The sequence below is a fragment of the Schistocerca serialis genome, chromosome 5 (assembly GCF_023864345.2).
Source record: "Schistocerca serialis cubense isolate TAMUIC-IGC-003099 chromosome 5, iqSchSeri2.2, whole genome shotgun sequence".
In the NCBI taxonomy this organism is placed as follows: domain Eukaryota; kingdom Metazoa; phylum Arthropoda; class Insecta; order Orthoptera; family Acrididae; genus Schistocerca; species Schistocerca serialis.
Genome location: NC_064642.1, coordinates 570,228,860 through 570,256,308, shown reverse-complemented (window position 1 = coordinate 570,256,308; position 27,449 = coordinate 570,228,860). Strand labels below are relative to the sequence as shown.

The window sequence follows — 27,449 nt, the reverse complement described above, 5'->3', positions numbered from 1 at the left end:
CACAACCTGTCCTCACTGTGTCAATTCTGCCAGTACCTTGTCTCCTACCTTCCAAACTTCAAAGAAGCTCTCCTGCGAACCTTGCAGAACTAACACTCATGGAACTTTAGGATATTGTGGAGACATGGCTTAGCCACAGCCTGGAGGATGTTTCCAGAATGAAATTTTCACTCTGCAGTGGAGTGTGTGCTGATATGAAACTTCCTGGCAGATTAAAACTGTGTGCCAAAAAAAGACTCGAACTCGGGACCTTTGCCTTTTGTGGGCAAGTGCACGGCGAAGGTCCTCAGCTCGAGTCTCGGTATGGCACACAGTTTTAATCTGCCAGGAAGGTTCATACCAGTGCACACACTGTTGCAGAGTGAAAATTTCATTCTGAAAAAATAAATTATTTTTACCAAACATTCTTAATCAGTTTACTGTAAAAGAATTATCCTTGTTATCTCATTTTCTGTGTTCCCTATCAATGAAGTCCAAGACAAAAATTAATAAGAATGTACAATTCAAAATTCAATATGAAGAGACTCAACAACCTATTTTCTTTTGCAGAGCCCAATTACAAAAAATTGAAGATGCAGTCATAATGTTAAAAAGGATTTAAAATAAAGGTAATTTGTTAGCTAAGAGTAAATAAAAGACAATACGCTAAGAAAATAGAAGTAAACCAAGCTGATAGAGTACTGGAGGAAGATCGAAATATACTATTTTCAGAGATGTAGAGGAAAATCCCTTATCTGTCGAAATTTTGTTTCACTGTACATGTTCAGATTAATTATCCTATTTCCTCACAGTGAATGTAGAGTTTGTTCATTTATATTTATTTTCATTAACCAAAATCTGCAGGTTCTATGACTGTGAACACACTGGACTTCATAGATGTGGGGTAACGAAAACACGAAAACATGCAGTATCTCAACTGCAGCAAATTTATTAAGAATGCTGGATAAAATAAAATTCTTTTTTGTTTCATTCATGGGTTCATATTAATAAATGTGGCATAATTTGCACAAGAACAAATAAAATGGTGATATCTGGCTGTAGTGTTCTTTCCCTCTGAGTGGCTGCAAATTAATTTGAGCTTTCATTCCCTGGGGTTCAGAGTGGAATTATGTATTCTGGTGGCAAATATTCAACAAGCTCTTATGTAACATAAAGCTAGAAATTGGGAATCTGTGCCAGTTCAAAAGAAAATTAAAAACATAAACTATCTGAATATCTAGATTCATGAAGCGAAAAGTTTTGTTATTTACATGCCTTCACGGAAAGCTGTACCACAGGTAGTAATGTATAAGGAGCAATCAAAAAGTTTTCATTTGAAGGCCTTACAATCCAGAATCACTATGCCAAACAGGCAAAATCACTGAGAGCATTAAGGCATTCATCCCACCAACCCAACCATTTGGTAAAACACTGTGTCCTGCTGCATGAAGCAGTCCGTAACTGCCTGCTGCAATTCCTCATCTGACAGGAATTGTCAACTAATTGAGGCATTCTTTTAATGGACTTACGGCTTGATTATTGCAAGGGGAGAGTCTTGTCAACATAGATTTGCCAGTGGTCTTTTGTGCATGTCCCTAGTTTGCTCCTTTCAAGCAGTCTAGGATATCACTGACAGTGGATAGACATCTTTCTTCTTGAAACTTCCTGGCAAATTAAAACTGTGTGCCGGACCGAGACTCGAACTCGGGTCCCGAGTTTCAGTCTCGGTCTACCACATAGTTTTAATTTGCCAGGAAGTTTCATATCAGCTGCAGAGAGAAAATCTCATTCTGGATCTTTCTTCTTGATTTTGTTCAGTCATTGTAGCTGATGCAAAAACACCATGGTCTGTCCTTTTTTCTTCACAAGGTCCACAGAAGAGGACCAAGGACTCCCTGAAGGTTCAAGGATGTCATCTTGTAGCAACTTCTCCACCTTCTCTGGGATTAGCTGCTGTTCAGCTGGCAATACTCTATATGAGCAGTGGCTGCTAATTGGTGGGTAATACCAAGGTTGATGTGGTGTTTTTTCATGGACCACTTGGTCTGTCTCTTCTTCACTACAGATTTGATAGCATCCAAAAACTAATGCAGTACAGCAATCATTCACTGAAAGCTGTCCTTGCTGAACTGGTTTGGCAGCTCCTGTATACTTAGTTATATGGATGAGTTGTGGCTCATGATAATTAGTGATCCAAAGTTCTCCTTGACCACCTACAAAGGTTATGATCATCACTAGCATATAGATTTCTTTTGTGAACCTGAATAGCTTTATGCAATCAACAACAGCTTCACATTTTAACTGGGCACCTCGATTGACGACTGCAACTTGCCTTGTTGATGACAACGGGATAACATCCCAGATAACAAACTACTGTACAGAGCAATCTTTGTTGCATGTGCTTGTTGGAATAGCTTCTTTAAACTGTGGCTCCCATCTTATATGGTCTATGACTGTTAGTAATACCGACAAAAAGTCCCACCTAAGAGTATCATTATGATTACATTCTGTTCAAACCATAAATTCAAAGGGCTATGTTCTGTCATTGATTGTTACCCTTGCAATACATGTTTCTGTTGATTGAAGTATTTTCTATTTGTGACTTTCAACACAACTGCTTTCATATCACAGTACACTGTCTTCTTTAGTTGACAATTGTAAGTATCTGACATTACAGAAAAGGAATCCTCTGAGTTGACTAGTTGCCAAACAGGTTGGTCATTCATAATGTCGTCAATGAAATTTCCTGACATTGCGCTGACAGTTGTCCAAAGAGGATTTGCATCTGGGCAGCCACACCTCCAGAGACAGGGAAGTTGCTTGGTTCCCCTGAAGTTCCTCGTACTTCTGTACGGTGATGGTGAATGGCTACTGGGTGTTGGGGAGTAATCTCATCCTGGGTACACTATAATTACCTCCAGCTGACTGGCTTTAATAGAACTGTTGTGATGGTTGAAGCCTGGTGGCACAATAGTCATTGAAAATTCCCTTCTTTCTCTACAGTAGTTACAATGTGGGCAGAGCATCCACAGTGGGATCACACTGGTGTTACAAATGCTTGTTCTTCCATAGGGCTTTATTCTGGTGCAGGAGTTAGTCAGGTACTGGGTTGTCATTTGATGGCTGCAGCATAAGTTCAAGTTGGCTGAGTCCATTCTCCCTGGCACAATAGGTTGGTCATGAAGATTGTTGCTAAGGTTCGATATACCTCTTCTTCAACATTCTCTATTACTTTCTGACATAGAGGGCTAACACTCATGACTGCTATCTCTTGCTTACTCAGTCTGACAACTCTCATTGCCATGAAATCCTGCATCTCTTCTCTCATTACCTGATGTATGAGAGAGGTGATGTTGCAGGTCTTCCACAACTGCCATAGGGACTACATTTACGAGTAGTCATATTTCCATGATCTGATTCTTTTATGTCAAATTTTCTTGATGTGATGGCACCACTTGACATATTCCTTGGTTGTTGTGACATCCTTTACTAGAAGAGCTTGGTACATGTATTCTGCAACTTCTGTCATATTTGGATTCACAATGTCACCTAAATCTTTTCAGCCATTTCATTAGATACTGACCAACATCTCTAAAGAACACTGACAGACACCTAACGTGAAGCTGATTTACTGCTGTTCTGAAATCCATGAGTCTCCTGAATAAAAGGACCATCGGAATGATACACCACTTGTATTCTGAATCCTGTCCACATAGGTGAAGGCTTTTATGTTTACCTAACTGGAGCCAAGGTGATGTAGATGTTTCAAATTACACAGCATCACCACCAAACAATGTTACATTGCAACTGCACTCAATTCCAAACCCAAAAGTAAGGTTGTCAATGAAATATGACACTACCGAAAACACATTTATTACGAACAACAACATACAGCCAGATGGAAGTGAACTCCTGGATGTAGAGTGCAGTTACTTATACCAACATTGAATATTTTAGATGGTTGGTATTTATACAAACATAGAAAATTCCAGAATATGCAAACATTACAAACATAAGATATTTCAAGAATCTTCCAGAACTGATACGTAATAAATAACAAATAATTGCTGGTGACCACGTTTAAACTGGTGAACAAGAGCACCTCAGCCAGCAGCTCTAACCACTATGGCACGCTGCACACACCACAGTTTGTGGTAATGTTATTAACAATATCCTGTAGAACATAAGCAATATAGTGCTTTTCATTTAATATAATGTTGTTTACCAAGAACCAATGGAAGAATCAGTTAACAACAACATCACATAATATAAGTGCTATGCAATACTTGATGTCTACACATTTTTAGCATGATAATATGATCTGTATGTGCAAACACAGTAATTTTACCCTGATAATGCTTAGCTATAATAGCCTAGAAATTATTGTCATGTGTCACTAAGGAAGAACTTTATATTTTAGGTTCAATGGAGATTTACATACAATCAAATATTGCATTTCAGTACAAAAATGGTTGCTTAACAATGTTCCAGAAATTTCTCATGGCAACTGATTAGTATGCACCTGCACAGTCGTGTATGAAACTTAATCCAGGTCACTGTCTATCTGCACTATACAAGAACACATGTTACTCGTTTTTTTATGGTTGGAGGGAATGAAAAATCTGAAAAGTTCTACAACCTACAGTAAAAATAAAGACCAAAACTGACTAAGCAAATGGAATGCCTGAGAAGATATATTAATAGAAGACACAATGCTTGTGATGAACAGAAGAGTCAAAAACCAGTTTGTGCAACATGATACAGTGAAACAGTAGATCAGCCAGTGAATCCATGCCAACAGGCAGGTCGGTTTTTTTAAAATTGCTGTGGAATTCACTCAAAGCTGTAGCCCTACATATAATATCAACCATGGTAAACTTGGCTATAGCACAGTGTGTAACAGGCAGGTGCCAAGATTACTATCTGATGACCACAAGTGTGCATGGAAGACAGTGATTCTGGAGTAGAAGTCTGGATGCACAGTTATCAAACACAGAGTAAGAGGGATTGATGCAGTGGAAGCATGCATTGTGTCCCAGGCATCCACTGAGAAAGCCAATCTGACAATCTCTTCGAATGCTGAGGGCCATATAATGTTTCACGTTTAGAAGGGCGTAACTGTGGCTAGTTCTAACTATAGTGTCTTGTTGTCATGGCACTCAAAGCCAGACGTCTGATTGAATCGCTAGGGACTTCTGCTATAATGTATACATGCCCTCATACTGAGCATACTGAGGATACATTACACCATCTGAAATTTGACTTTTGAAATATCCACTATGCAGCAGATTTGGCACAATCAGATTTTCACTCCTCTTGGCTTCTGAAAGAACATTTGAGGAGTCAAAAGTTTGCAGATGACAACGAGGCTATGAGGACGGTGCAAAGATAATTCTATCCCAAACAAATGAGATTTTTTCTGCCATGAGGACACGTGAAAACCTGTGAACAGATGGACCAAGTGTGTAGTAAGGCAGGTTAACTATGTAGTAAGGCAGGAATCATTTCTATATATTCATTAAAAACATTATAATAAAATGCCTGGTATTTCATGGCATGCCCTTGCATTTTAGGCAATGTAGTATGTCTATATTTGCATGTTTATGACGATTACTGGGCTGATTGATACATAAAATGTTTATCAGTTTTTTTGACATCTTTCACATCCTTGAAAATCACTTCACTTAGCGTCCACTGAACTAACATTAATTCTGATCACATCAAATGTTGTCTAATTATATGTATTCTGTGTGAAGTTTTTTCTGATATCCCCAAGGATCTATGGAATTAAAAACAAATCCAATCTAATATCACATATTAGACCAGAGGGAAAAGTAAATGATGTATTATCCAACTAAGGACATATCGAGTCATCAAAGTGATATATACAGCTACGTCACTATGCATTCCAATAAACATACAAAACACCCAGAGTGTTGGATAAGCAGTGATAAATAATGAAGCAATTATTACCCTAGCACATCCCAAATGCATTCCATCAGAGACAGGTTCATGAACCTCGCAAGCCATAAAATCTAAACCACATATCATAAAGTTTCTTGGGTATGTTGATAATGGCATTGGATAATCCACACAGAAATAACAGCAAATGGAACAGCAGCAGTTGGCAACATATACCACTGCAATGTTTCTCTGATCTAACAAGACAAACGTGCTGTCTACAGATGTTCAGAGTATCAAATTCATAACCTCTTCATAATTTTGTCATTACTTGTTTAGTTATATTCATGACCTATCAAAAATGAGTGGTACAGTGACAAAAACGCTCTTTTATGAACTTAAAAGCTGTTGAAATGAAAGCTGAATGTTATAATTCTTATATCACTTGTCAGCATGAATAATGTAACTATGTATGACAGGTTGTATATCATTCATCACATGCTATAGAAACATTTAAATCTCACATAGGATGGGGTACTGACTATTATAAGATACATTTATCCTCACTTCAATTGTTTTAACATGCAGCAAGACTAAAGGAGAGCCAACCAGTTGCAATAAATGATGGTTTTCAAATAACCAAACCGATTGGTCATTGGTCCCTTGTTCCTATTTTGACTATCAATGGTTCAAATGGCTCTGAGCACTATGGGACTTAACATCTGAGGTCATCAGTCTCCTAGAACTTAGAACTACTTAAACCTAACTAGCCTAAGGAAATCACACACAACCATGCCCAAGGCAGGATTCGAACCTGCGACCGTAGCAGTGTCACGGTCCCGGACTGAAGCGCCTAGAACCGCACGGCCACCGCGACCGGCTTTTGACTATCGATTTCAAAGGATACTTCTCAGCAATTTTTAGATATAGACTTTGCATAATACCTGTGCACTCATTTCTGAAGGTAAGGATACCGTTTTCAATGTAGTTCTTGCTAACAGCAATCACACCAAATCAATTATCTACATAATGACAATGACTTGGTCTACATGCTTTGGTAACATCAACAGCAAATAACAAATCTTTGTACAAAATAGGGAAGAATGAGTCATTTTAATGATACTTAGTTAAAAATTCCTCAAGTTCAATTGATAATGATACATGAAACTCAAGTTTTGCACAAAGTAACTTGTCTTCTGACTGATGTTTAATTTTTTTCAATATTTCTATTTTCACTTGATCTTTTATGTACTTCAGCACCATACCTCTTCAAATGTGCAAATAAGTTCAAGTGCTCTCTTTCATCAAATGTGCAAATAAGTTCTAGTGCTCTCTTCATGACTTGTGTATTTTCAACCCATCTTATAGAACAACATTAGAGAGGAGACTTGGAAAACCCAGAGATATTTGAGAAGCTTGCCCGCCTTGAATGAAAATCACTCATGAACTACCAGATCATCCTAAGAAATTCAGGAACATTCCAACCACTTTTATTATGAACAGCTTTCAAAGCTCCATTCCATTCACTACTTGAAGAGATTAAGTGCCACAATGAACATTGTGGTTGGTTATCTTTTTCACTGATTAGAAAAGCTTAAAAATCATGCAAAATCTTCAAAATCACATTTGGCCCATCCAATGGTTATGATTTCGTATGACAGCAGGAGCACTTTCTCGGTTATCCCATATACACTGACAGCCTATTTGTAAGTCAATCTGGTGATCTGACCTGTTGTGCTGCCATTCATGAACAGCATTCCATGGGGTGTTTCTCAACAGGATAATGCTTGCCCACATACTGCTGTTGTAACCCAGCATGCTGTAAAGAGTGGGGACATATTGCCTTGGCATGCTCGATCACCAGATCTGTCTCCGACTGAGCACGGGCGGGACATCATCGGACAACAACTCGAGCATCATCCACAAACAGCATTAAGCATCCCTGTATTGACTAACAAAGTGCAACAGGCATGGAACTCCATCCCATAAACTAACATCCTTCACCTGTATAACACAATGCATGCACATTTGCATGCTTGCTTTCAACATTCTGGCATTTACGCTAGTTATTAATATACCAGCATTTCACATTGGCAAAGGATATCTCACACTTTCATTAAGCTGTGAACTTGCAAAGTTAATTTCTTTAATGTGTTACATAGACAAATGTATTCCCAAAACTTCATTACTCTACATTAATTATGTTTTGGTGTTGTTAACTTATGTCTATCAGTATTTGCAATTGTTTACGAAGCTTGTGTTTATTTACTCTGTTCCCAAGTGATGCAGGCATGTAGCCAGTTGAATGTTTGAGTGCTTTGGCAATTTTCTGCCAATTTCAACAATTTAACCTTTCACCAGGGACAATGTTTAGCGAACACCCAGAACTGTGTGTACTTTTTACAACAATGAAAGTTTGCATAGTTAATTATGAATTTCAAAGGTATACATATTCATTGTACTTATTCTGTTTTATTTCATTTACTTGTATGTGGTTATTGAAACACTATTAACATTCTTCTTCTGACAAAAGTGGTATTGCCATCACACAACTGTCTCATTCTGAAAATTCTTTTGAAAGTCCTACCTTTCAGTGAAACTGTTTGCTTTATGGCAGGTGTTGGTCTCCAAGCATTTTAATTTCCATTTGTTCATCCAAGTGCTTATAAATCAAATTACTTATAATTCATTTCACTCACAGTAAATTGTATTGTTATGTACTTGTATTGTGTAACACACTGAAATCTCATATGGCATGAAGAAATAAAGCTTTAAAGAAAAACAGCAGTCAGCAGCAGTCAGAAGGCGTTGAGCTGTACTCATTTGCCAATGTTCATTGCCAACTGTGCAACTTACTATTAACTAGTGTTGACTGCATTGTTGTCTGCTTTGTCACTGAACTGTGCTGCTTCTATTTGTGTTTTGTTGCACTATTTCATTTGTGTTCCATTGCATAACATGTCAGTATGAACAGTGATCTCAATTACAATACCCCAAAGTAATTATGCCCTCCACCTTTTCCCTGCTCCTCCCACTCAACAGGTGTCAAGTTACAGTCTGCAAATAGTAATAATATGACATGGGAAATGTTTTGGTTAGTGAGAAATTGATTTTACTCTATTGTCCTTAACACCTTTAAAATGAAATTAAAATTACAATAGTTTTATATCAATTATTAAAAACCTTTAAGGAACTGTCTTTCCAAAAAAGATGTGGATTAAAGAGATTTAAACAGAAGTGGGAGTGGACAGGATTAAAAAAACAGCTATTTCAACTGATACGCCACCAGGAACATATGAGATGGCAGCACAGTCATGGGCAGAGCTACCACTTATATGTCATTTCCACTAAGTGTATACACCATATAAAGCTTAATGAAGCCACATCTCCAAATTTCTCTGTTCCCACCTGCCCCTCAAGGTTGTGAACCAACGTGGCTTGCACAGATGGACAGACAACTCCCGTACAGATAACAAAGACTTTTAAGAGTGAATCTTTATTGATTAGTGTATACAACCTTTTTGGGGATAACAATAATTTGCTACTCCCTTCTAGAACTGCATCTGACTGACACACACACACAACAAAATTCATGGCCAGCCACCCAATTTCATTACCTTTTGATTACTTTCATAACCAACTGTTCATATTGATTACTTTTTCGTGACTCTCATGAACTGTAGACACCCTGACAGACCAGTCCCAGTTACAAGCTGTAACGAATGTTTTCCTTAAAATTGTTGACCCCCTGAATGCAGAAGTATAACACTCATAATTCTGTGTTGATTTGTTACACTGTCTGTTGCTAGGAACATTTCCAGCAACATTAGATCTGTGCTGGATAAGTGTTATATTTCAGTGCCCAGTTTGATATTCTATGCACCAGTGATGAGACATCTTAAACGCTAAAGAAAAAGATTGTATGGGACCATATAAAAAGGGTGAACAATATACAGCTATGAAACTCATGTTAGAGATTGTAAGCCTTTGCAGTGTACTTCTGAGACCAACCATGTACAAGTTCAGCTAGAAAAACTTCTTGTGGCAGTTATGTAAGCCTATATGTATATTACCACAGCCTACAAGACAAGTATATGATCACACAATATGTAACATCTGTAACAAAGCTGGTGGATTCTTCCCAGACATAATGTTTTTTTCTTCCTCCAGAAATTATTATTATTCCACTTTGTTATATCTTCGATAATGTTATTTTTATAAGCCATGTGCACAATACCTAAAACTCAACATATTGACCCAGAGCTCATCGACATAACTTTATTATCTATTATGTTCCTTTGGTTATCATAAGTTAATGAGCTAACTAGTTTGTCTAAAGACTGTGCTAACTACAAAGTATCAGTAATTTTGGATTTCACTGTCATTGTTCATTTATGAACATATTCCTGATTAGACTTCTTGATAAAGTATATAAAAAAAGGAAAATAGGGGACATATCTCTACAACAAATGACCAAAATATGTTAGCAACTCTTGATTCTGGAGTGATTAAGATCCTTAGTTAAGCATTGTTACTGAAATAGAATCCATATTTAGGCAAACTAACCAGTATAATCCCATAGAAATCATTGTTGTATCTAAAAGTCATTTTTAAAACCAATCTCCCTCTTCATTTGCTTATAAATGTAAATCTTTAATTGTAATTTGTGGAAATCTAGTAAACAACAATAGCTAAGGTCATGTCTATTATTATTGTAAAGCTATATAACCAGCTTGTTGGAAGCCACTTTAAGTCAGTCTGTGGTGAATTTGAAAGGAGCAAGACCTATGTCCACCAATACAGGGAAAGATACTGCAGACAATGTAGTATAAATTAAAATTTATCTAGTTTTATTTTCCATTAGTTGATTCAATAATTCAGTGAACATTTTAAATGATTAACTGGATAGTGAATGTGTAATTAGTGTCATGGACTGTGTCAGACTTAAATAATGCTAACTGTGAAAATAGGGTGAACTGTGTTATTTCCTAATGATGATTACTGTGCACATCGTTTTTGGATTGATCTGATTGGATGATGTCAAGAAAGGTTATTTGACAAATTTATACAGTGACTGTGTTAAGTTTGGTTTTGTTAACTGGGGGGGGGGGGGGGGGGGCAAACAGTGAGCTCCTGGTCCCATGATCTACGATGGCAGAAATCAAGGGAGGAACAACACAAACAGCACAGTCCAGTCAATGAGGAGGGATTATGGGCAAACAAAGAGGAAAAAGGGATGTCAGGTCAATAGAAAGAGGAAAGAATAGGAAAGGGGCGGGTGGAAGTGGGAAAAACAGGGGCACCCAATTGGAGAAACAGGGACACCCCAGAAACGGAATGGGCGGTGGGTCACCAGCACCACCACTGACCTGTCCTGAAACCTACACCATACCATTATCACAATACAATGAGGCAACACAAGGGGAAAAAGACAGAAGGAAATGGGAAACAAAACTGCACAACAGACCAGACAGAATGAACAGAAAAGCCAGGGTGAACTTGGCCAGTGTGGAGGCAAGGTCAGGAACTCTACAACCAACACCTACACTATCTGAGGGACTTAAATTCCAGAGGAAAATCCAAGGCCTTAAATCTGAGAGGACATACCACTTTTGTGAAGAACCGAGGACAGATGTCACACCGATGCCTCTTTTTTAGTCTTCTTCTTGTTTCTTGTTTATCCCGGCATCTTGAGATCTCTTGTGAAGAGACACGATATAACATGTTCAGCAGTAGTGTGGCACAATCAATGAAGCTACACAAAAGTTAATAATTTATCTTCTGAAACTGCCAGTTTATTGGCATTTCTGGAAATAATATCACTCTCACACTCTCATGCGGTCAGCAAATTTCGTGTAACAGTTTGTATGTGTAATGGGACTTATTGCGTCACAAATTGTTCTAATGAATTAACTAATCTGCATTGCAGTGTTGCTAACCAATGTGATCAACAAGGTGATATGTGTCTTAATTAAAACAGAACCTCGATATTTTGAATAAACTTTTGGTTCATTTTTGTCAAAATCAGCACTTGTCTCAAAATTAAGTTTTAACTTTGTGCATTAAGTCCAAGCGTGTTTGCAACTATTGTACGTGAATCACTGGACAGTTTGATCATGCACTAGTGTGTTTAACATATTTCAAATCGAGCGCACAGGTTTCAGTTTTCCCTAATGGGCTAAACGACTCTTCTGTAATAGCGTGATGTGTCTATCTCACGTAAAGTCCAAATGAAACTGGATTTGTCTCCATTCAGGTCAAAATCACACAAAATAAAATTCACTGTGCAGGTCAGCGAATTGTACATGCACACTTTTAGCACTCTAAGTGATAGCTCGCTTCAGAGTAAAAGCCGCACGTAAATTCACACTTTTTCATGCACACAAAATTCAAAACACCTTTATATTAAACAGATAAATTATGGCCATCAATTGCTAATTAACATTTCCCATTCTGAATAAACTTCAAGAACTTGTATTTCATAATCAACAAAATTTTATTGCCTGAAAGAAACTATTAGTTTGCTAAAACAGAAAAATACTGTCCGTTGAGTAATGTATTCACTTTTATAACAAATTTAGTACCCCTTGCATAGCTACAATGTAACTATGTGAGGGTTGAATGCTAACACCTGAGACAAGGACGGTGGGAGGGCACATTTAGTGCTAAGGGCCAAATGGCAGGGGCAGTCCAGCAAAATATGGGTCACTGCGAGGGAACCCCGCAATTACTAATGGAGGGGACAGGGGCTTATTGCAGATTAAAAAAACCATGTGTCAACCTAGACCAGCCAATATGAAGACAGCAGAGGATGGCAGATCAGTCAGCCCACCACTGAGCAAAAAGGGATTTGATGTAAAGCCACAAATCCGCCCCCAGAGGGAGGTGAAGGACACTGAGTTTACAAAAACAGCCAACCTTCAGGTAGCAGATATAGGGCATTCAACTAAGCTTGTAGTCAAAATGAAGACCTAGGAAAACAGTGTGTGTGTGTGTGTGTGTGTGTGTGTGTGTGTGTCCAGATGGCACCCTGGAGCTGTCATTCTGCAGGGGGTAAGTGGTCGCCCACCCTCAGGCAGACAATCAACAAGTTCATTACCTGGGATCTGTATATGGCCAGGAATCCAAAGAAAATCACCTGAACAAGCAGCATTACCAATATCAGCCAGAAGATCGTGGATGGCAGAGACCAAGGGGTGGTGGGAAAAACTCCCAGCAATAGCGTAAAGATGACTCACTGACTCCATATATAACAAAGCATGGGAGAGTGAGGACTGTTTAATGAAACAGAGGGCCCGAAAAGTGGCCATCAATTTTGCAGTGAACACCACACATGAAGCAGGCAAGAAGACAACAGAGGATGTGATACATGTCATCCTGAAACTCCTGTAAGAGTTTCAGAACAAACAATGGAACACCTTTGGTGTGATGGAGGCTTTCGGATCCCGGAAGAGATCTATCTGAATCCAGGGCTGAGGAACTAACTAAGCGAGGTGGTCAGGAGAGAACATGGGGAAGAGGACAAGTAGGGGAGATGTAAGTTATGGCAGAGAGAAGCGACGTGGAGCCCAACCAGTAAAACCACCACATGGTGGATGGCAGGTAGGCTAAAAGAATAGAATAGGACGTGTGCGCAGGTGAAAAGCAGATAGTGATGGCATAGGACACGACAAGCTGGGACCACTAAATCGAAAGGGGAGGGATCCCAGCATCAACCAGAAGACTATCAACAGCGCTAATGCGAAAGGCACCATAGGATAAATGGATACCACACCGGTGAACTGGATGAAAGGTGAACAATGTCGAAGGGGCAGCTGATCCATAAACTTGACAACTACAGTCCAGGTAACAGAGAACTAATGTCCAGTAAAGGTGAAGAAGGGTTGAACGATTTGTGCCCCAAGAGGTGTAGGCAAAGGAGTGAAGGACACTGAGTTTAAGAAAACAACCAACCTTCAGATAACAGATATGGAGCAACCAACTAAGCTTGCATTCACAATGAAGACCTAAGAAATTGAACTGATGGGCCATGGTCATGTGTTGGGTGTAGAGGTAGAGCTCTGGATGAGGATGGCAATAGTATGGTGACAGAAATGGACCACCGTTGACTTAAGGGGAGAGAATTGAAAACAGTGTGAGACTGTCCACAAGGAAGTGCACCGGATGGCATCCTGGAGCTGTCATTCTGCATAGGCCACTGAGTGGGAGCTATCCCAAATCCAGAAATGATCCACAACAGGGCAGGGGTGAGCAATGTTCTGGCAGATGCCACAAGTCCATTAACAGTGTTGAGAAATACGGAGCTCTGTGGAATGTCATTCCCTGGGTCTGCAGAGAGCTGACAACAGTGCCCACCTGAACTCTGAATGACTGGTGGAACAGAAAGTGGTGAACAAAACTCAGGAGGCGGCCCCAGAAACTCCATTCGGGGAGTGTAAGCAGGACGTGATAGCACAAAGACCATCCCTCCCAAAAGCTGCAGTGATAAGGTCCCGAGATTCAAGGACCCAATTAAGCCGACAAGCCACCATCCATTCTCGTAACTTGCAGGGGACATTGGTCAGCCTGACTGGGCAGTAACTTTCAAGAGACGATGGATCCTTAATGACAGGAACCACAATACTGTCTCTGCATTGAGAGGGGAAAATGGCTTTGAGCCAAATAAGGTTAAACACCTGGAGGAGATGTTGTCATTGTGGAGGATTGAGCTGTTGAAACAATTGGTTGTGGATAGAATCAGGAGCAGGAGCGGACTCATGGGGAGTAGAGACAGCAAGAAGAAGCTCCCATTCATTAAAAGGTTCATTGCAGGATTCCACCTGACAATGGGTAAAACATGATCAGGAAGCTTCAGCCCACTATTTCCACAGGACAAAAGCAGCTGGATAGGGTTGCGAGTTGTTCCGTGAGAAGTGACGGATCTGTACGAAGGCCACATGGAAGGGCAAGGCCCAGAATGTAAGACTGCCGCTGACAATCTCAGAGGGTGCAGAGGGAGTCCACACCCATGATGAAGGGACAGAACCTAGACAGGAGACAAAGCGTTCCAAACACACCTGCTTGCTCCGTTTGATTAAGTAATGAGTTTTGGCATGAAGAAATTTAAAGATAATAAGACCAGCAGAGAATGGGTGCTGCTTAAGATGTGGCAAAGCATGAAGACAATCACAGATAACAGTGGCAATGGCCATGCTCCACCACGGAACTGGTCGATGGTGAATGGGGCCTGACAAGCAGGGAGAAGGCGAATTTTTGAAATAGAACAAGATCTAAAGCCAACAGATTCTCCTGGTTTCTTTCAAAATGCCCAGGGAAGCATAATATGAGAAACCAATCAGTGACTTATGTCCAACATTTTTTACTCTTTGCTTCCTTGATTTTTGCTGGAAGGTCATCATAAAGGAAACCAACTCTAAATAATGAAAAGTGTGATGTCACCCACATGAGTACTAAATGGAATATGCTAAATTACAGTTACATGATAAACCACACAAATCTAAAGGTGTCAATTCCACTACATGCTTAGGGATTACAATTAGGAATAATGTGAATTAGAACAATCACACAGATAATGTAGGGAAAGCTGTCACTCACTGGAAGAACACTCAGAAGAAGCAAAAGGTCTATTAAAGACACTACCTACACTACACTTACCCATGCTCTTCTGGAGTACTGCTGCACAATGTAGGATCCACATCATACAGGATTGAAGGAGGACATCAAAAGAGTTCGGAGAAGAGCAGGTCATTTTGTATTATCATGAAACGGGGGAGGGGAGCATCAGGGCTATGATACGTGAGTTAGAGTGACAATCATTTTAAAAAAAATGTTATTTTCAATGTTACAGGATCTTTTCACGAAATTTCAGTAACTAACTTTCTTCTCTGAATGCGAAAATATTTTGTTAGTGCACACCTACATAAGGAGAAATGATCATTGCAATAAAATAAGAGAAATCAGGGCTTGCACTGAAAGATTTATGACTTCATTTTTCCCACGCACTGTTCAAGAGTGAAACGCAACAGAAACAGCTTGAAGTTGGTTGGATGAAACCTCTGCCAGGCTGTTAAGCCGTTAACTCTGAATTGCAGAGTGTTGATGTAGATGTAGATGTAGATGCAGTTCAAGTTGCATGACTAATACCTTTGTCTGAAAGGTAATCCCATTCAGCTTTGTATCGTCAGTTCTTATAATGTTAAATATTAATACTGATATTCAGAAATTAAACTTATCAAAGGTCTGTTTGCAGAATATCCACAAACTGAACTCCAGTGGTATACTGAACGAAACTTGTTTTCCTTGAAAGTGGTTGTTGGTGGGCATCTGCAAGAAGAATTTCTTTCATGTACAAATTTATTCAAGAAAGGGAAAACTATGGCCATGAGAAGAAAAGAATTTCCCAATGCCAAATGCTCTCACTCATGGCATTTCTTCAGAAATATCATTTCACACAAATTCTCACATTGCTTCAATTGGTCTATCGGTTTCATCCAATAATCCTATACTCGAAAATAGTTAAAAACATTTATGTACCCAACCAGAGTGGTCACTTCTTTACTTTGATCAGTTTCTTCATCATCAGAGTCACTTGTTTCTACCAGCTGATAGCTCCAAAAATGGTCAGCTTGATTCACAGCTCGACGCAGCTCCCTGAAAAAGAAAACTTTCATACAGAATAAAATTTGATTTCATTCATACATATTAAACAGAATGTAATGGTGAAGGATGAGTTCACTTCTAGACTACAAGTGCAATACTGCACACAGTATCTCAATCATAATATGAAACTGTTCTCATGATTTGCAATGCAAGTAATTTTTTGTCCATATAGCAAGCCATTAGTATTTGCTAACATAATGTCATATCAGTGTATTCTTCACTCAATTATACACTTCCAAACGGAAGCAAATCCAAAGTTTAGGTGACCTGAAGTCTAATATTACCACTGTCAAAAGACATACAGCGGAATCCTGAATAAGGCATTCAACTTATTTTCTGAACATTCAGGAAGTTACAGTAAATGCTTTTTAAAGGACAGCCTTAGTCTTAGGGTCTATTCTGAGTGCGGGCAGATCATTTGTACCGTCAGGGTTGTGTGCAGAACAGTTGACACCACATTAAACGCTACAAATTTTAAAAGTCAGTGCTTACTGAACGCAACTTCACCAGCAAGCATGGATTTATTTTTATGAAAATAAAAGTAACAAACTTCAAAATGCCATTTTCATGTTAGTAGATCATTCACTCAGATTACCGACTTTGGCAAGACTATGTTGGCATATTCAGATTTTATCCATTACACTTCAAAGTACCATGGCTATGTGTGCAAAATGCCATGCATAATGGTATTGCACACAATGATCGTTTTACCTTTTGCATGCCTATACTATGTTATGCATGTTCATGGAATTTCTATTTATTATGTGTGACGAATTACTGTACACATGAACAAGATGCTGTGATGTGTAGTGCATAAGATCCGAACATGGCAACATAGTTTTGCCCAAACTGGTAACCTAAGTGGTCTTCTAAAGTGATCATGGCATTTTGAAGTTTGTTATTTCTGTTTTCATATTTAAACTGCCCCCACAGTGGAATAATGTCACGCACATACAAGATTTATCTTTGATGAGACAAAAATCTTGTCCTATGGAACAATCTATTTGGCTTCGTTATCATGGAAACTACTGCAATGAGACTGGGTGACAACTTTCACTGGGACATGATTGTACCCTTAGCAGTACATGTAAGTGGGTGTTTGATGCTGAGAGGCTATAAGGGAATACATTGAGTGGAACGTTTTTCAATGAGATCAGTGGCACTCCTCTGCGGACATTCTCATAATCTCCTGGACTTTATTTTAACTCCTATACCTTTGCATTACAGAACCATGATGTAAGTTATAAGCCTGTTGCATATAAAATACAACAGCACTTCCATTGTCTTTGGTAGTGTGTGTTAGTTTCTGTATTTGAGGTGATATAAGCTGATCCCTGACAGTTGCAGTGGGGTGGGAACAGTAGTTTCCGGGGCTTTCTCAACCAATAATGTAACGCAATTTTGTGAATGTCTCCATTTTGTTGTTTTCAGAGCTCTGTAGACAGCTACTGTTTTGACCTGCAGCTGTCAGAACTTTTCAGATGAAAGCTGGCAAAAGGGATGCGAGCTGTCAGGGATCTACTTACATCGTCTCAATTATAAGCCTTATATGATGCCACAACAGTATATATCCACCAGCTCTTACACATAAAATATCATCATTACATCAGTTACAATAGTCAGCTTGGTACAATAATCATGTAGAGGACTCAAGTTTAAAAGAATAGCTGACCATGCACTGGACACGTATGTACCCAGTAGAACAGTTCATAATGGGAGGTAACCCCCATGGTATACAATCACTGTAAAGAAACTTCCAAATAAACAGAGATTAGCATATGGCTGTCAAGGGAGCAATGTGTGATGCCTTCAGTAACTACCATAGCAGAACATTGTCAAGTAATCTTTCATAGAACCCAAAGAAATTCTGGTTGTGTGTAAAGATGTGGCACATAGACAGGAACTGAAATTAAGGGCAGCAAAGCAAAAGCTGAAATGCTTAACTCCATTTTCAAACGTTTTACCAAGGAAAACCCAGGGAATTGCCCAATTTAATCCTCATACCACTAAAAATACGAATGAAATAATAATTAGTGTCAGTGATGTTGAGAAACAGATGATATTTTCGAAGAAGAAGCTGAGTAGCACCGTGTTGTAGTGGTTATGATACTACACTGTTGCATGGAGGGTCATGAGTTCAAAACTCACTTGGACTGTACAATTTTAATTTCTATATTCGGTTCAAGTACATTCTAGAAGTATCCACAAATGTCAAGAATCATTGTACTGGAATGTTCTGTAGTTGTATATACAGGGTGGTCCATTGATCGTGACCGGGCCAAATATCTAACGAAATAAGCATCAAACAAAAAAACTACAAAGAATGAAACTTGTCTAGCCTGAAGGCGAAAACCAGATGGCGCTATGGTTGGCCCGCTAGATGGCGCTGCCATAGGTCAAATGGATATCAACTGCATTTTTTAAAATACGAGCCCCCATTTTTTATTACATATTCGTGCAGTACGTAAAGAAATAGGAATGTTTTAGTTGGACCACTTTTTTCGCTTTGTGATAGACGGCATTGTAATAGTCACAAACATATGGCTCACAATTTTAGACAAACAGTTGGTAACAGGTAGGTTTTTTAAATTAAAATACAGAATGTTGGTACATTTGAACATTTTATTTGGGTTGTGCCAATGTGATGCATGTACCTTTGTGAACTTATCATTTCTGAGAATGCATGCTGTTACAGCGTGATTACCTGTAAATACCACATTAATGCAATAAATGCTCAAAGTGATGTCTGTCAACCTCAATGCATTTGGCAATACGTGTAACAACATTCCTCCCAACAGTGAGTAGTTCGCCTTCCGTAATGTTCGCACATGCATTGACAATGCGCTGACGCATGTTGTCAGGCATTGTCAGTGGATCACGACAGCAAATATCCTTCAACTTTCCCCATAGAAAGAAATCCGGGGACATCAGATCCGGTGAACGTGCAGGCCATGGTATGGTGCTTCGACGACCAATCCTCCTTTCATGAAATATGCTATTCAATACTGCTTCGCCCACACGCGAGCTATGTGCCGGACATCCATCATGTTCGAAATACATTGCCATTCTGTCATGCAGTGAAACATCTTGTAGAAACATCAGTAGAACATTACGTAGGAAATCAGCATATATTGCACTATTTAGATTGCCATCGATAAAATTGGGGCCAATTAACCTTCCTCCCTTAATGCCGCACCATACATTAACCCACCAAGGTCGCTGATGTTCTACTTGTCGCAGCCATCGTGGATTTTCCATTGCCCAATACTGCATGTTATTCCGGTTTACGTTACCGCTGTTGGTGAATGACGCTTCGTCGCTAAATAGAATGCATGCAAAAAATCTGTCATCGTCCCATAATTTCTCTTGTGTTCAGTGGCAGAACTGTACACAACATTCAAAGTCGTCACCATGCAATTCCTGGTGCATAGAAATATGATACGGGTGCAATCAATGTTGATGTAGCATTCTCAACACCGATGTTTTTGAGATTCCCGATTCTCACGCAATTTGTCTGCTACTGATATGCGGATTAGCCACGACAGCATCTAAAACACCTACTTAGGCATCACCATTTGTTGCAGGTCGTGGTTGACATTTCACATGTGGCTGAACACTTCCTGTTTCCTTAAATAACGTAAATATCCAGCGAATGGTCCAGACACTTGGATGATGTCGTCCAGGATACCGAGCAGCATACATAGCACACGCCCGTAGGGCATTTTGATCACAATAGCCATACATCAACACGATATCGACCTTTTCCGCAATTGGTAAACGGTCCATTTTAACACGGGTAATGTATCGCGAAGCAAATACCGTCAGAACTGACGGAATGTTACGTGATACCACGTACTTTTATGTTTGTGACTATTACAGCACCATCTACCACAAAGTGAAAAAAGTGTCCAACTATAACATTCATATTTGTTTACACACTACATGAATATGTAATAAAAAATGGAGGTTCCTATTTTTAAAAAATGCAGTTGATATCCGTTTGACCTATGGCAGCACCATCTAGCAGGCCAACCATAGCGCCATCTGGTTTCCCCAGCTAGACGAGTTTCGTTCTCTGTAGTTTTTTTGTTTGATGCTTACTTCGTGAGATATTTGGCCCGGTCACTATCAATGGACCATCCTGTATACTGTATGTGTTTTGGCCAGAGGCAGTTTGCTCCGCAGTCTTGTATGTGCAAATGCTGAATAAACCTTCATTAAGTGAAGTTAGTGTTCGTCATTCATCTAATTACACCCTATTCTATGTGACATTATTCTGGTGCAGACGCTGGGTATTGGAACTTGTGATAGCCCACATTATCGATGACACAGTGGCTCACATCAGGCCGCAACAGAGCCGCCATTTACGTGGCGAGTAACCTGAGTTGGAGCCATATTCAACAGATCGCAATCTATCGGAGACAGAAGAAGAAGAAGAGGACATTACAATGACAGCAACTGTGTGCCACCCCATGAGACATCCTTCCGAGTTCTCTGGTGATGATGGCCAAGATCCAAATAAGTGGCTGAAGGCATATGAGCGTATAGCAAAATTTAACAAGTGGGATGACACCGTGTGTTTGGCTAACGTATTTTTCTACTTGGAGGGAACTGCCAAGCAATCGTATGAGAACAAAGGAGCAATTCACAAGCTGAGAAGTATTCCGGGTGGAACTGCACAAGTACTTCAGTGACACACAAGCACAGAAGTGCAAGGCTGAAGAGAAATTAAAGTGCAGGGCACAGCGTCCAGGAGAAACTACAGCATACTACATTCAAGACATCTTGGAGCTGCGTAAAATAGTGTTCTCAGAGTTATTTGATGAACATATAAAAAGACTGAGGGCCGTTTGTAAGTGTCTCCAACAAGGCAGACTGAAACTTAATCCAAGAAAGTGTCTCTTTGGAGCAAAAGGAATCACAATACTTGGCCACCTTGTGTCAAACGCAGGTGTGAGGCCAGACCCAGAAAAGGTGAGGTCTATAATGTAATTTCTTATTCCTAAAAGTATTAGAGATGTGAGAAGCTTCCTCGAATTATGTTCTTATTACTGTCATTTTATCAAACACTTTTGTATCAAAGCCAGGACATGCCAAGAGTTGTTAAAAGCTGATGCTAAATTTATCTGGGGTGGTGTTCAACAAGATTCTTTCGATGTGCTGCGAAAAGCTCTGGTGACTGACCCTGTACTTGGTCTGTATGATGAGAAAGCACCTACACAACTACACACAGATGCCAGGGGATATGGGATCAGTGCTGTTCTGGTGCAAATTTCAGATGGAAAAGAGAAGGTTATCGCCTATGCTTTTAGGACACTTACAAAAGCCGAGAGAAACTACTCAACTACAGAAAGAGACTGTATTGCTGTGATCCGAGCCATGTGCAAATTTCGACAGTATCTCTATGGAAGGCCATTCACAGTTGTTACAGACCACTATTCACTTTGAAACTTCCTGGCAAATTAAAACTGTGTGCCAGACCAAGACTCGAACTCGGGACCGACGGGTCGTGAGTCGTTCTTGGGTAGCTCAGTTAGTAGAGCACTTGCCCACGCAAGGCAAAGGTCCCGAGTTTGAGTCTCAGTCCAGCACACAGTTTTAATCTGCCACGAAGTTTCATAACAGCACACACTCCGCTGTAGAGTGAAAATCTCATTCTGGAAACATCCCCCAGGCTGTGGCTAAGCCATGTCTCCGCAATATCCTTTCTTTCAGAAGTGCTAGTTCTGCAAGGTTCGCAGAAGAGATTCTGTGCAGATTGGAAAATAGGAGACGAGGTACTGGCAGAACTGAAGCTGTGAGGACGGGTCGTGAGTCGTGCTTGGGTAGCTCAGTTGGTAGAGCAGTAGCCGCAAAAGGCAAAGGTCCTGAGTTTGAGTCTAGGTCCGGCAAACAGTTTTAATTGGCCAGGAAGTTTCATAACAGTGCACACTCGGCTGCAGAGTGAAAATCTCATTCTTGACCATTCACTTTGTTGGCCGACAGGTCTTAAGGATCCAACAGGACGACTCGCCAGGTGGGCACTATGTCTTCAAGAGTATGACATTTCCATAGTGTACGAAAGTGAAAGAAAACACCAAGATGCTAACTGTCTCTCAAGAAACCCTGTGCAAGACCCTCAAGACTTTGATGAAGATAGTGACTGTCTCGCTGCACTCCAGGATCTCTCTGCTGAGCAGAAGGAGGACACCAAGATATCTCAAATTACGCTCACCTTAAATCAGTCAGAGGATGTGACTTAAATCAGTCAGAGGATTTGAAAGGACAATTTACAGTAGTTAATGGATTACTTTGCAAGAAAAATTTTGATCCGTTTCGAAAGAGGTGGCTACCAGTAATTCCTACACACATGTGCTTAGATGTTCTACAGAAATTCCATGACACACCTGAGGCCAAACATTTAGGATTTATTAAGACCTATGATAGAATCGATTTTTCTGGCCAGGTTTATTTAGGAGTGTCCATCACTATGTGTCGCACTGTAGAGAGTGCCAGAGGAGAAAGGCAGTTCTTTAGAAACTACCTGGCCAACTCATGCCAATTCCACCAGCCGAAACGCCTTTCCAGTGTGTTGGAATTGACCTTCTCGGACGATTTACAGCTTCTGCTAGTGGCAATAGATGGGTTATTGTTTGCACTGATTATCTGACATGCTATGCCATTACAAAAGCCGTGAAAACAGCAGAAGTGTCTGAGGTAGCCAAATTCATCATGGAAGACATTGTATTAAAACACGGTGCCCCAAGGTTGTTAATTACGGATCGAGGGAAAGTTTTTCAATCGAATCTTGTGACAGAGATAAACTGTCAGTGCAACATTACTCAACACGACAACTCCTACCATCCACAAACAAACGGGCTTACTGAATGCCTTAATAAGACCTTGGCCAACATGCTATCAATGTTTGTTAATGCTGAGCAGAGCAACTGGGATGAGGTACTACCTTTCGTGACGTTTGCCTACAACACTGCCAAACAAGACACCACAGGATTTACGCCAGATACCTGGACCTGAGGTGACTACAACAATGGGTACTGTGTTTCCATTACATCCTGATGACGTGGACAACGACTACATCGACCAGGTGTTAACCAGATCTGAGGAAGCTCGGCATTTAGCTCGACTCCGCATGCTGCAGGCTCAAGAAAACGATTGCCAAAGCTATGACACGAGCCACCGCCCTGTTGTCCACCAGCCTAATGACCTCGTCTGGATCTTCACTCCTGTTCGGCAGGTTGGTCTCTCTGAGAAGCTCCTCAGGTACTACTTCAGACCATATAAGGTTGTAAGACAGTTGTCTGATGTTACTTATGAAGTTGAAGATTTCGCAAGACGATGAAAGATCAGAGATACGGTCCACGTCCTTCGAATGAAGCCCCACAAGGATCCTGCCACTCACGGTTAATTCGAAGCTCCAACAACAGGCAACAAGCGGTAAGGTGATGAAGAGCATAGCAGCAAAAGAAGTTCTAAGAAGATCACCGTCAGGGCGAGCATCAGTCATCGGGAGTCGGAGAATGACCGATGACTCATTCCCGGACTAGGACAACGTAACACTGAGATGCTGTTCTCTTAAGCAGGGAGCAATGTCGCAGAAGAAGTTGAGTAGCACTATGGTGTAGTGGTTATGATGCTAAGCTGTTGCATGGAGGGTTGAGAGTTCAAAACTCACCTGGACTATACAACGTTAATTTCTATATTTGGTTCAAGTACATTATAGAAGTATCCACAAATGTAAAGACTCATTGTACTGGAATGTTCTGTGGCTGTATATATACTATAATGTGTTCTGGCTGGAGGCAGTTCACTCCACGCTCTTGTATGTGCAAATGCTGAATAAACCTTCATTACGTGAAGTTAGTGTTCGTCATTCATCTAATTACACCTTCTTCTATGTGACAATATCATTAAAACTGAACAAAGTTTCAAGTCCCGTTGGAATCCCTGTCAGATTATATACTGAATTTTCAACTGAGTTAGGCCCTCTTCTAACTGTAATCTATGAACAAAAAACCATGCCCAGTTCTTGGAAAAAGACACAGGTCACCACCGTCTACAAGAAGGGTAGTAGAAGTGATTCACAAAACTACCATCCAACATCCTTGACGCTGATTTGTTGTAGAATCTTAGAACATATTCTAAATCTACATCTAAGTGAGTACTCTGCTATTCACAATAAAGTGCCTGGCAGAGGGTTCAACGAACCACCTTCAAGCTGTCTCTCTACTGCTCCAGTCTCGAATGGCCCGCAGGAAAAACAAGCACTTAAATTTTTCTGTGCAAGCCCAGATTTCTCTTATTTCATCATGATGATCATTTTTCCCTATGTAGGTGGGTGCCACAGAATGTTTTTGCAATCGGAGGAGAAAACTGCTGATTGAAATTTCATGAAAAGATCCCATCCCAAAAAAAGCCTTTGTTTTAATGACTGCCACTCCAATTCATGTATCATGTCTGTGGCACTATCGTCCCTATTTCACGATAGTACAAAATGAGCCGCATTCCTTTGAACTTTTTCAACGTCACCTGTCAGTCCCACCTGATGCAGATTCTACACCACACAGCAATACTCCAGAATAAGGTGGACAAGTGTGGTGTAAGCAGTCTCTTTAGTAGACGTGTTGCATCTTCTAAGTGTTCTGCCAATGAATCACAGTCTTTGGTTTGCTCTACCCACAACATTATGTATGTGATTGTTCCAATTTACATTATTTGTAATTGTAATCCCTAAGTATTTAGTTGAATTTACAGCCTTCAGGTTTGTGTGACTTACCGCATAATCGAAATTTAGCGGATTTCTTTTAGCTCTCATGTGAATAACTTCACACTTTTCTTTATTCAGGGTCAATTTCCACTTTTTGCACCATACAGATAATTATCTAAATCATTTTGCAATTTGTTTTGGTCATCTGATGACTTTACAAGACGGTAAATGACAGCATCATCTGCAAACAATCTAATAGGGCTACTCTGATTGTATCCTATGTCATTAATATAGATCAGGAACAATAGAGGGCCAATAACACTTCCTTGGGGAATGCCGGATATTACTTCTGTTTTACTCGATGACTTTCCATCTATTACTACTAACTGTGACCTTTCTGACAGGAAATCACGAATCCAGTCGCACAACTGAGGTGATATTCCATAAGCAAACAGTTTGGTTCTTAATTTCTGTACAGCATTTGACTCGGTACCACATTTACGGTTACTGACAAAAGTATGACCATATGGGGTATCGAGTAAAACTTGTGACCGGACTGAAGACGTTTTGGTAGGGAGGACACAACATGTTATCTTGCATGGAGAGTGGTCATCAGATGAAGAAGTAACTTTGGATGTACCCGAGGAGATTAGATTAGATTAGAGCAGATTCAGTTTTTGTTCCATACATCAAAAAATGGGATGACTCTCATAGGTGCAGAACATGTCAGAAAGTATAACATAACAAACATAAAACATTTGAATATAATTTACACTACCCATATTATTTGTCAAGAGATCATCAAAGTAGGTGAATACATTACAGTGAACTGAATCAGCTAATATTTATAGAATTAATACACTGTTAGAATGAAACATAGTTATGCACTTTTAATAAATTTATCATACACAAAATACCTAATCTTGATTGCTGTGACCAATTACTGTCAAAACAGACATTTTTACTTAATCAGGTTTAACAGTTCCTGTTAAGATATTCATCTATAGAGTAGAACATGTTGCCTACCAAAAAGTCTTTCCAGCTCTGTTCAAACTGTGCTCTATCTGAAACTAAGTTTTTAGAGGTTGCTGGCAATTTACTGAAAATGAGTGTTCCTAAATATTGGACCCCTTTTTGGACCAAGGTAAAGGATTGTAGGTCTTTATGTAGATTTTTCTTACTCCTAGTATTGATACTATGTATTAAGCTATTGGTTGGAAGTAAAGATATATTACTTGTAACAAATTTCATTAAGGAATAAATAAACTGAGAAGCAGTGGTTAGAATACAAAGTTCCTTGAACAGGTTCCTACATGATGTTCTTGAATTTACACTACAAATAATTCATATTACACGCTTTGGCATGCAAAAAACTTTTGCTCAGTTTGATGAGTTACCCCAGAATACAAACTTATATGAGATAATACGAGGGCGGTTCAGAAAGTAACCTCCGATTGGTCAGAGCGCGGGTTGTGGGGGGAGTAGCAACACCATCTGTGCATTCACGCACTCAGCAGGTCAGTCGGCATCAAGCCGTGGTCGAGTGAACGTCGTACCTGCGCTAGTTTAGTTTTTGTGGCAGTTTGAAATGTGTGCTGCAATAGAAAACCCCGCCAAATGTGAAGTGCGTGCTGTCATAAGGTTTTTTACAGCCAAAGGATATTCTGCAGCAGCTATTCTTCGTGAGCTTTGTGCTGTGTACGGACCAAGAGTTATGAGTGAAGGAGTTGTCCGTGAATGGGTACGTTTATTTAAAAGTGGACGAGAAAACGTTCATGATGAAGAGAGGAGTGGTAGACCATCATTGGTGACTGACGAACTCGTTCAGACAGTTGATGCAAAAGTTCGTGAAAATCGACGTTTCTCAATGTCGGAGTTGTCTACTGGTTTTCCACAGATTTCTAAGACTCTCTTGTACGAGATAGTGACAGCAAGCTTGGGTTACCGTTAGTTCTGTGCACGATGGGTGCCCAAAATTCTTACCGACCACCACAAAACTCAAAGAATGGCCTCTGCATTAGACTTTCTGTCACATTATGAGGACGAAGGAGAACCATTGTTAAACAGAATCATGACCGGTGACGAAACCTGGATTAAGTACGTGAACCCTGAGACAAGAACAATCAAAGATGTGGGCACATTCAAATTCGCCTACCAAACCAAGAAAAGCCTCGCAAGGTTTTTCTGCCAGAAAACTGATGGCAAC

At 39.9% G+C, this 27,449-nt stretch overlaps 1 protein-coding gene across 3 annotated transcripts in view; it reads right to left on the bottom strand.

Annotated features, from left to right (window-relative positions):
- The window catches only part of LOC126482292 (uncharacterized), a 137,762-nt gene that overhangs the window by 82,064 nt on the left and 28,249 nt on the right, over nucleotides 1–27,449 (bottom strand). For all 3 annotated transcript variants that reach the window (XM_050106292.1, XM_050106293.1, XM_050106294.1), the window contains exon 3: nucleotides 16,414–16,530. In XM_050106292.1, the coding sequence (XP_049962249.1) occupies nucleotides 16,414–16,530 (117 nt within the window). The remainder of the gene's footprint in view (nucleotides 1–16,413; nucleotides 16,531–27,449) is intronic.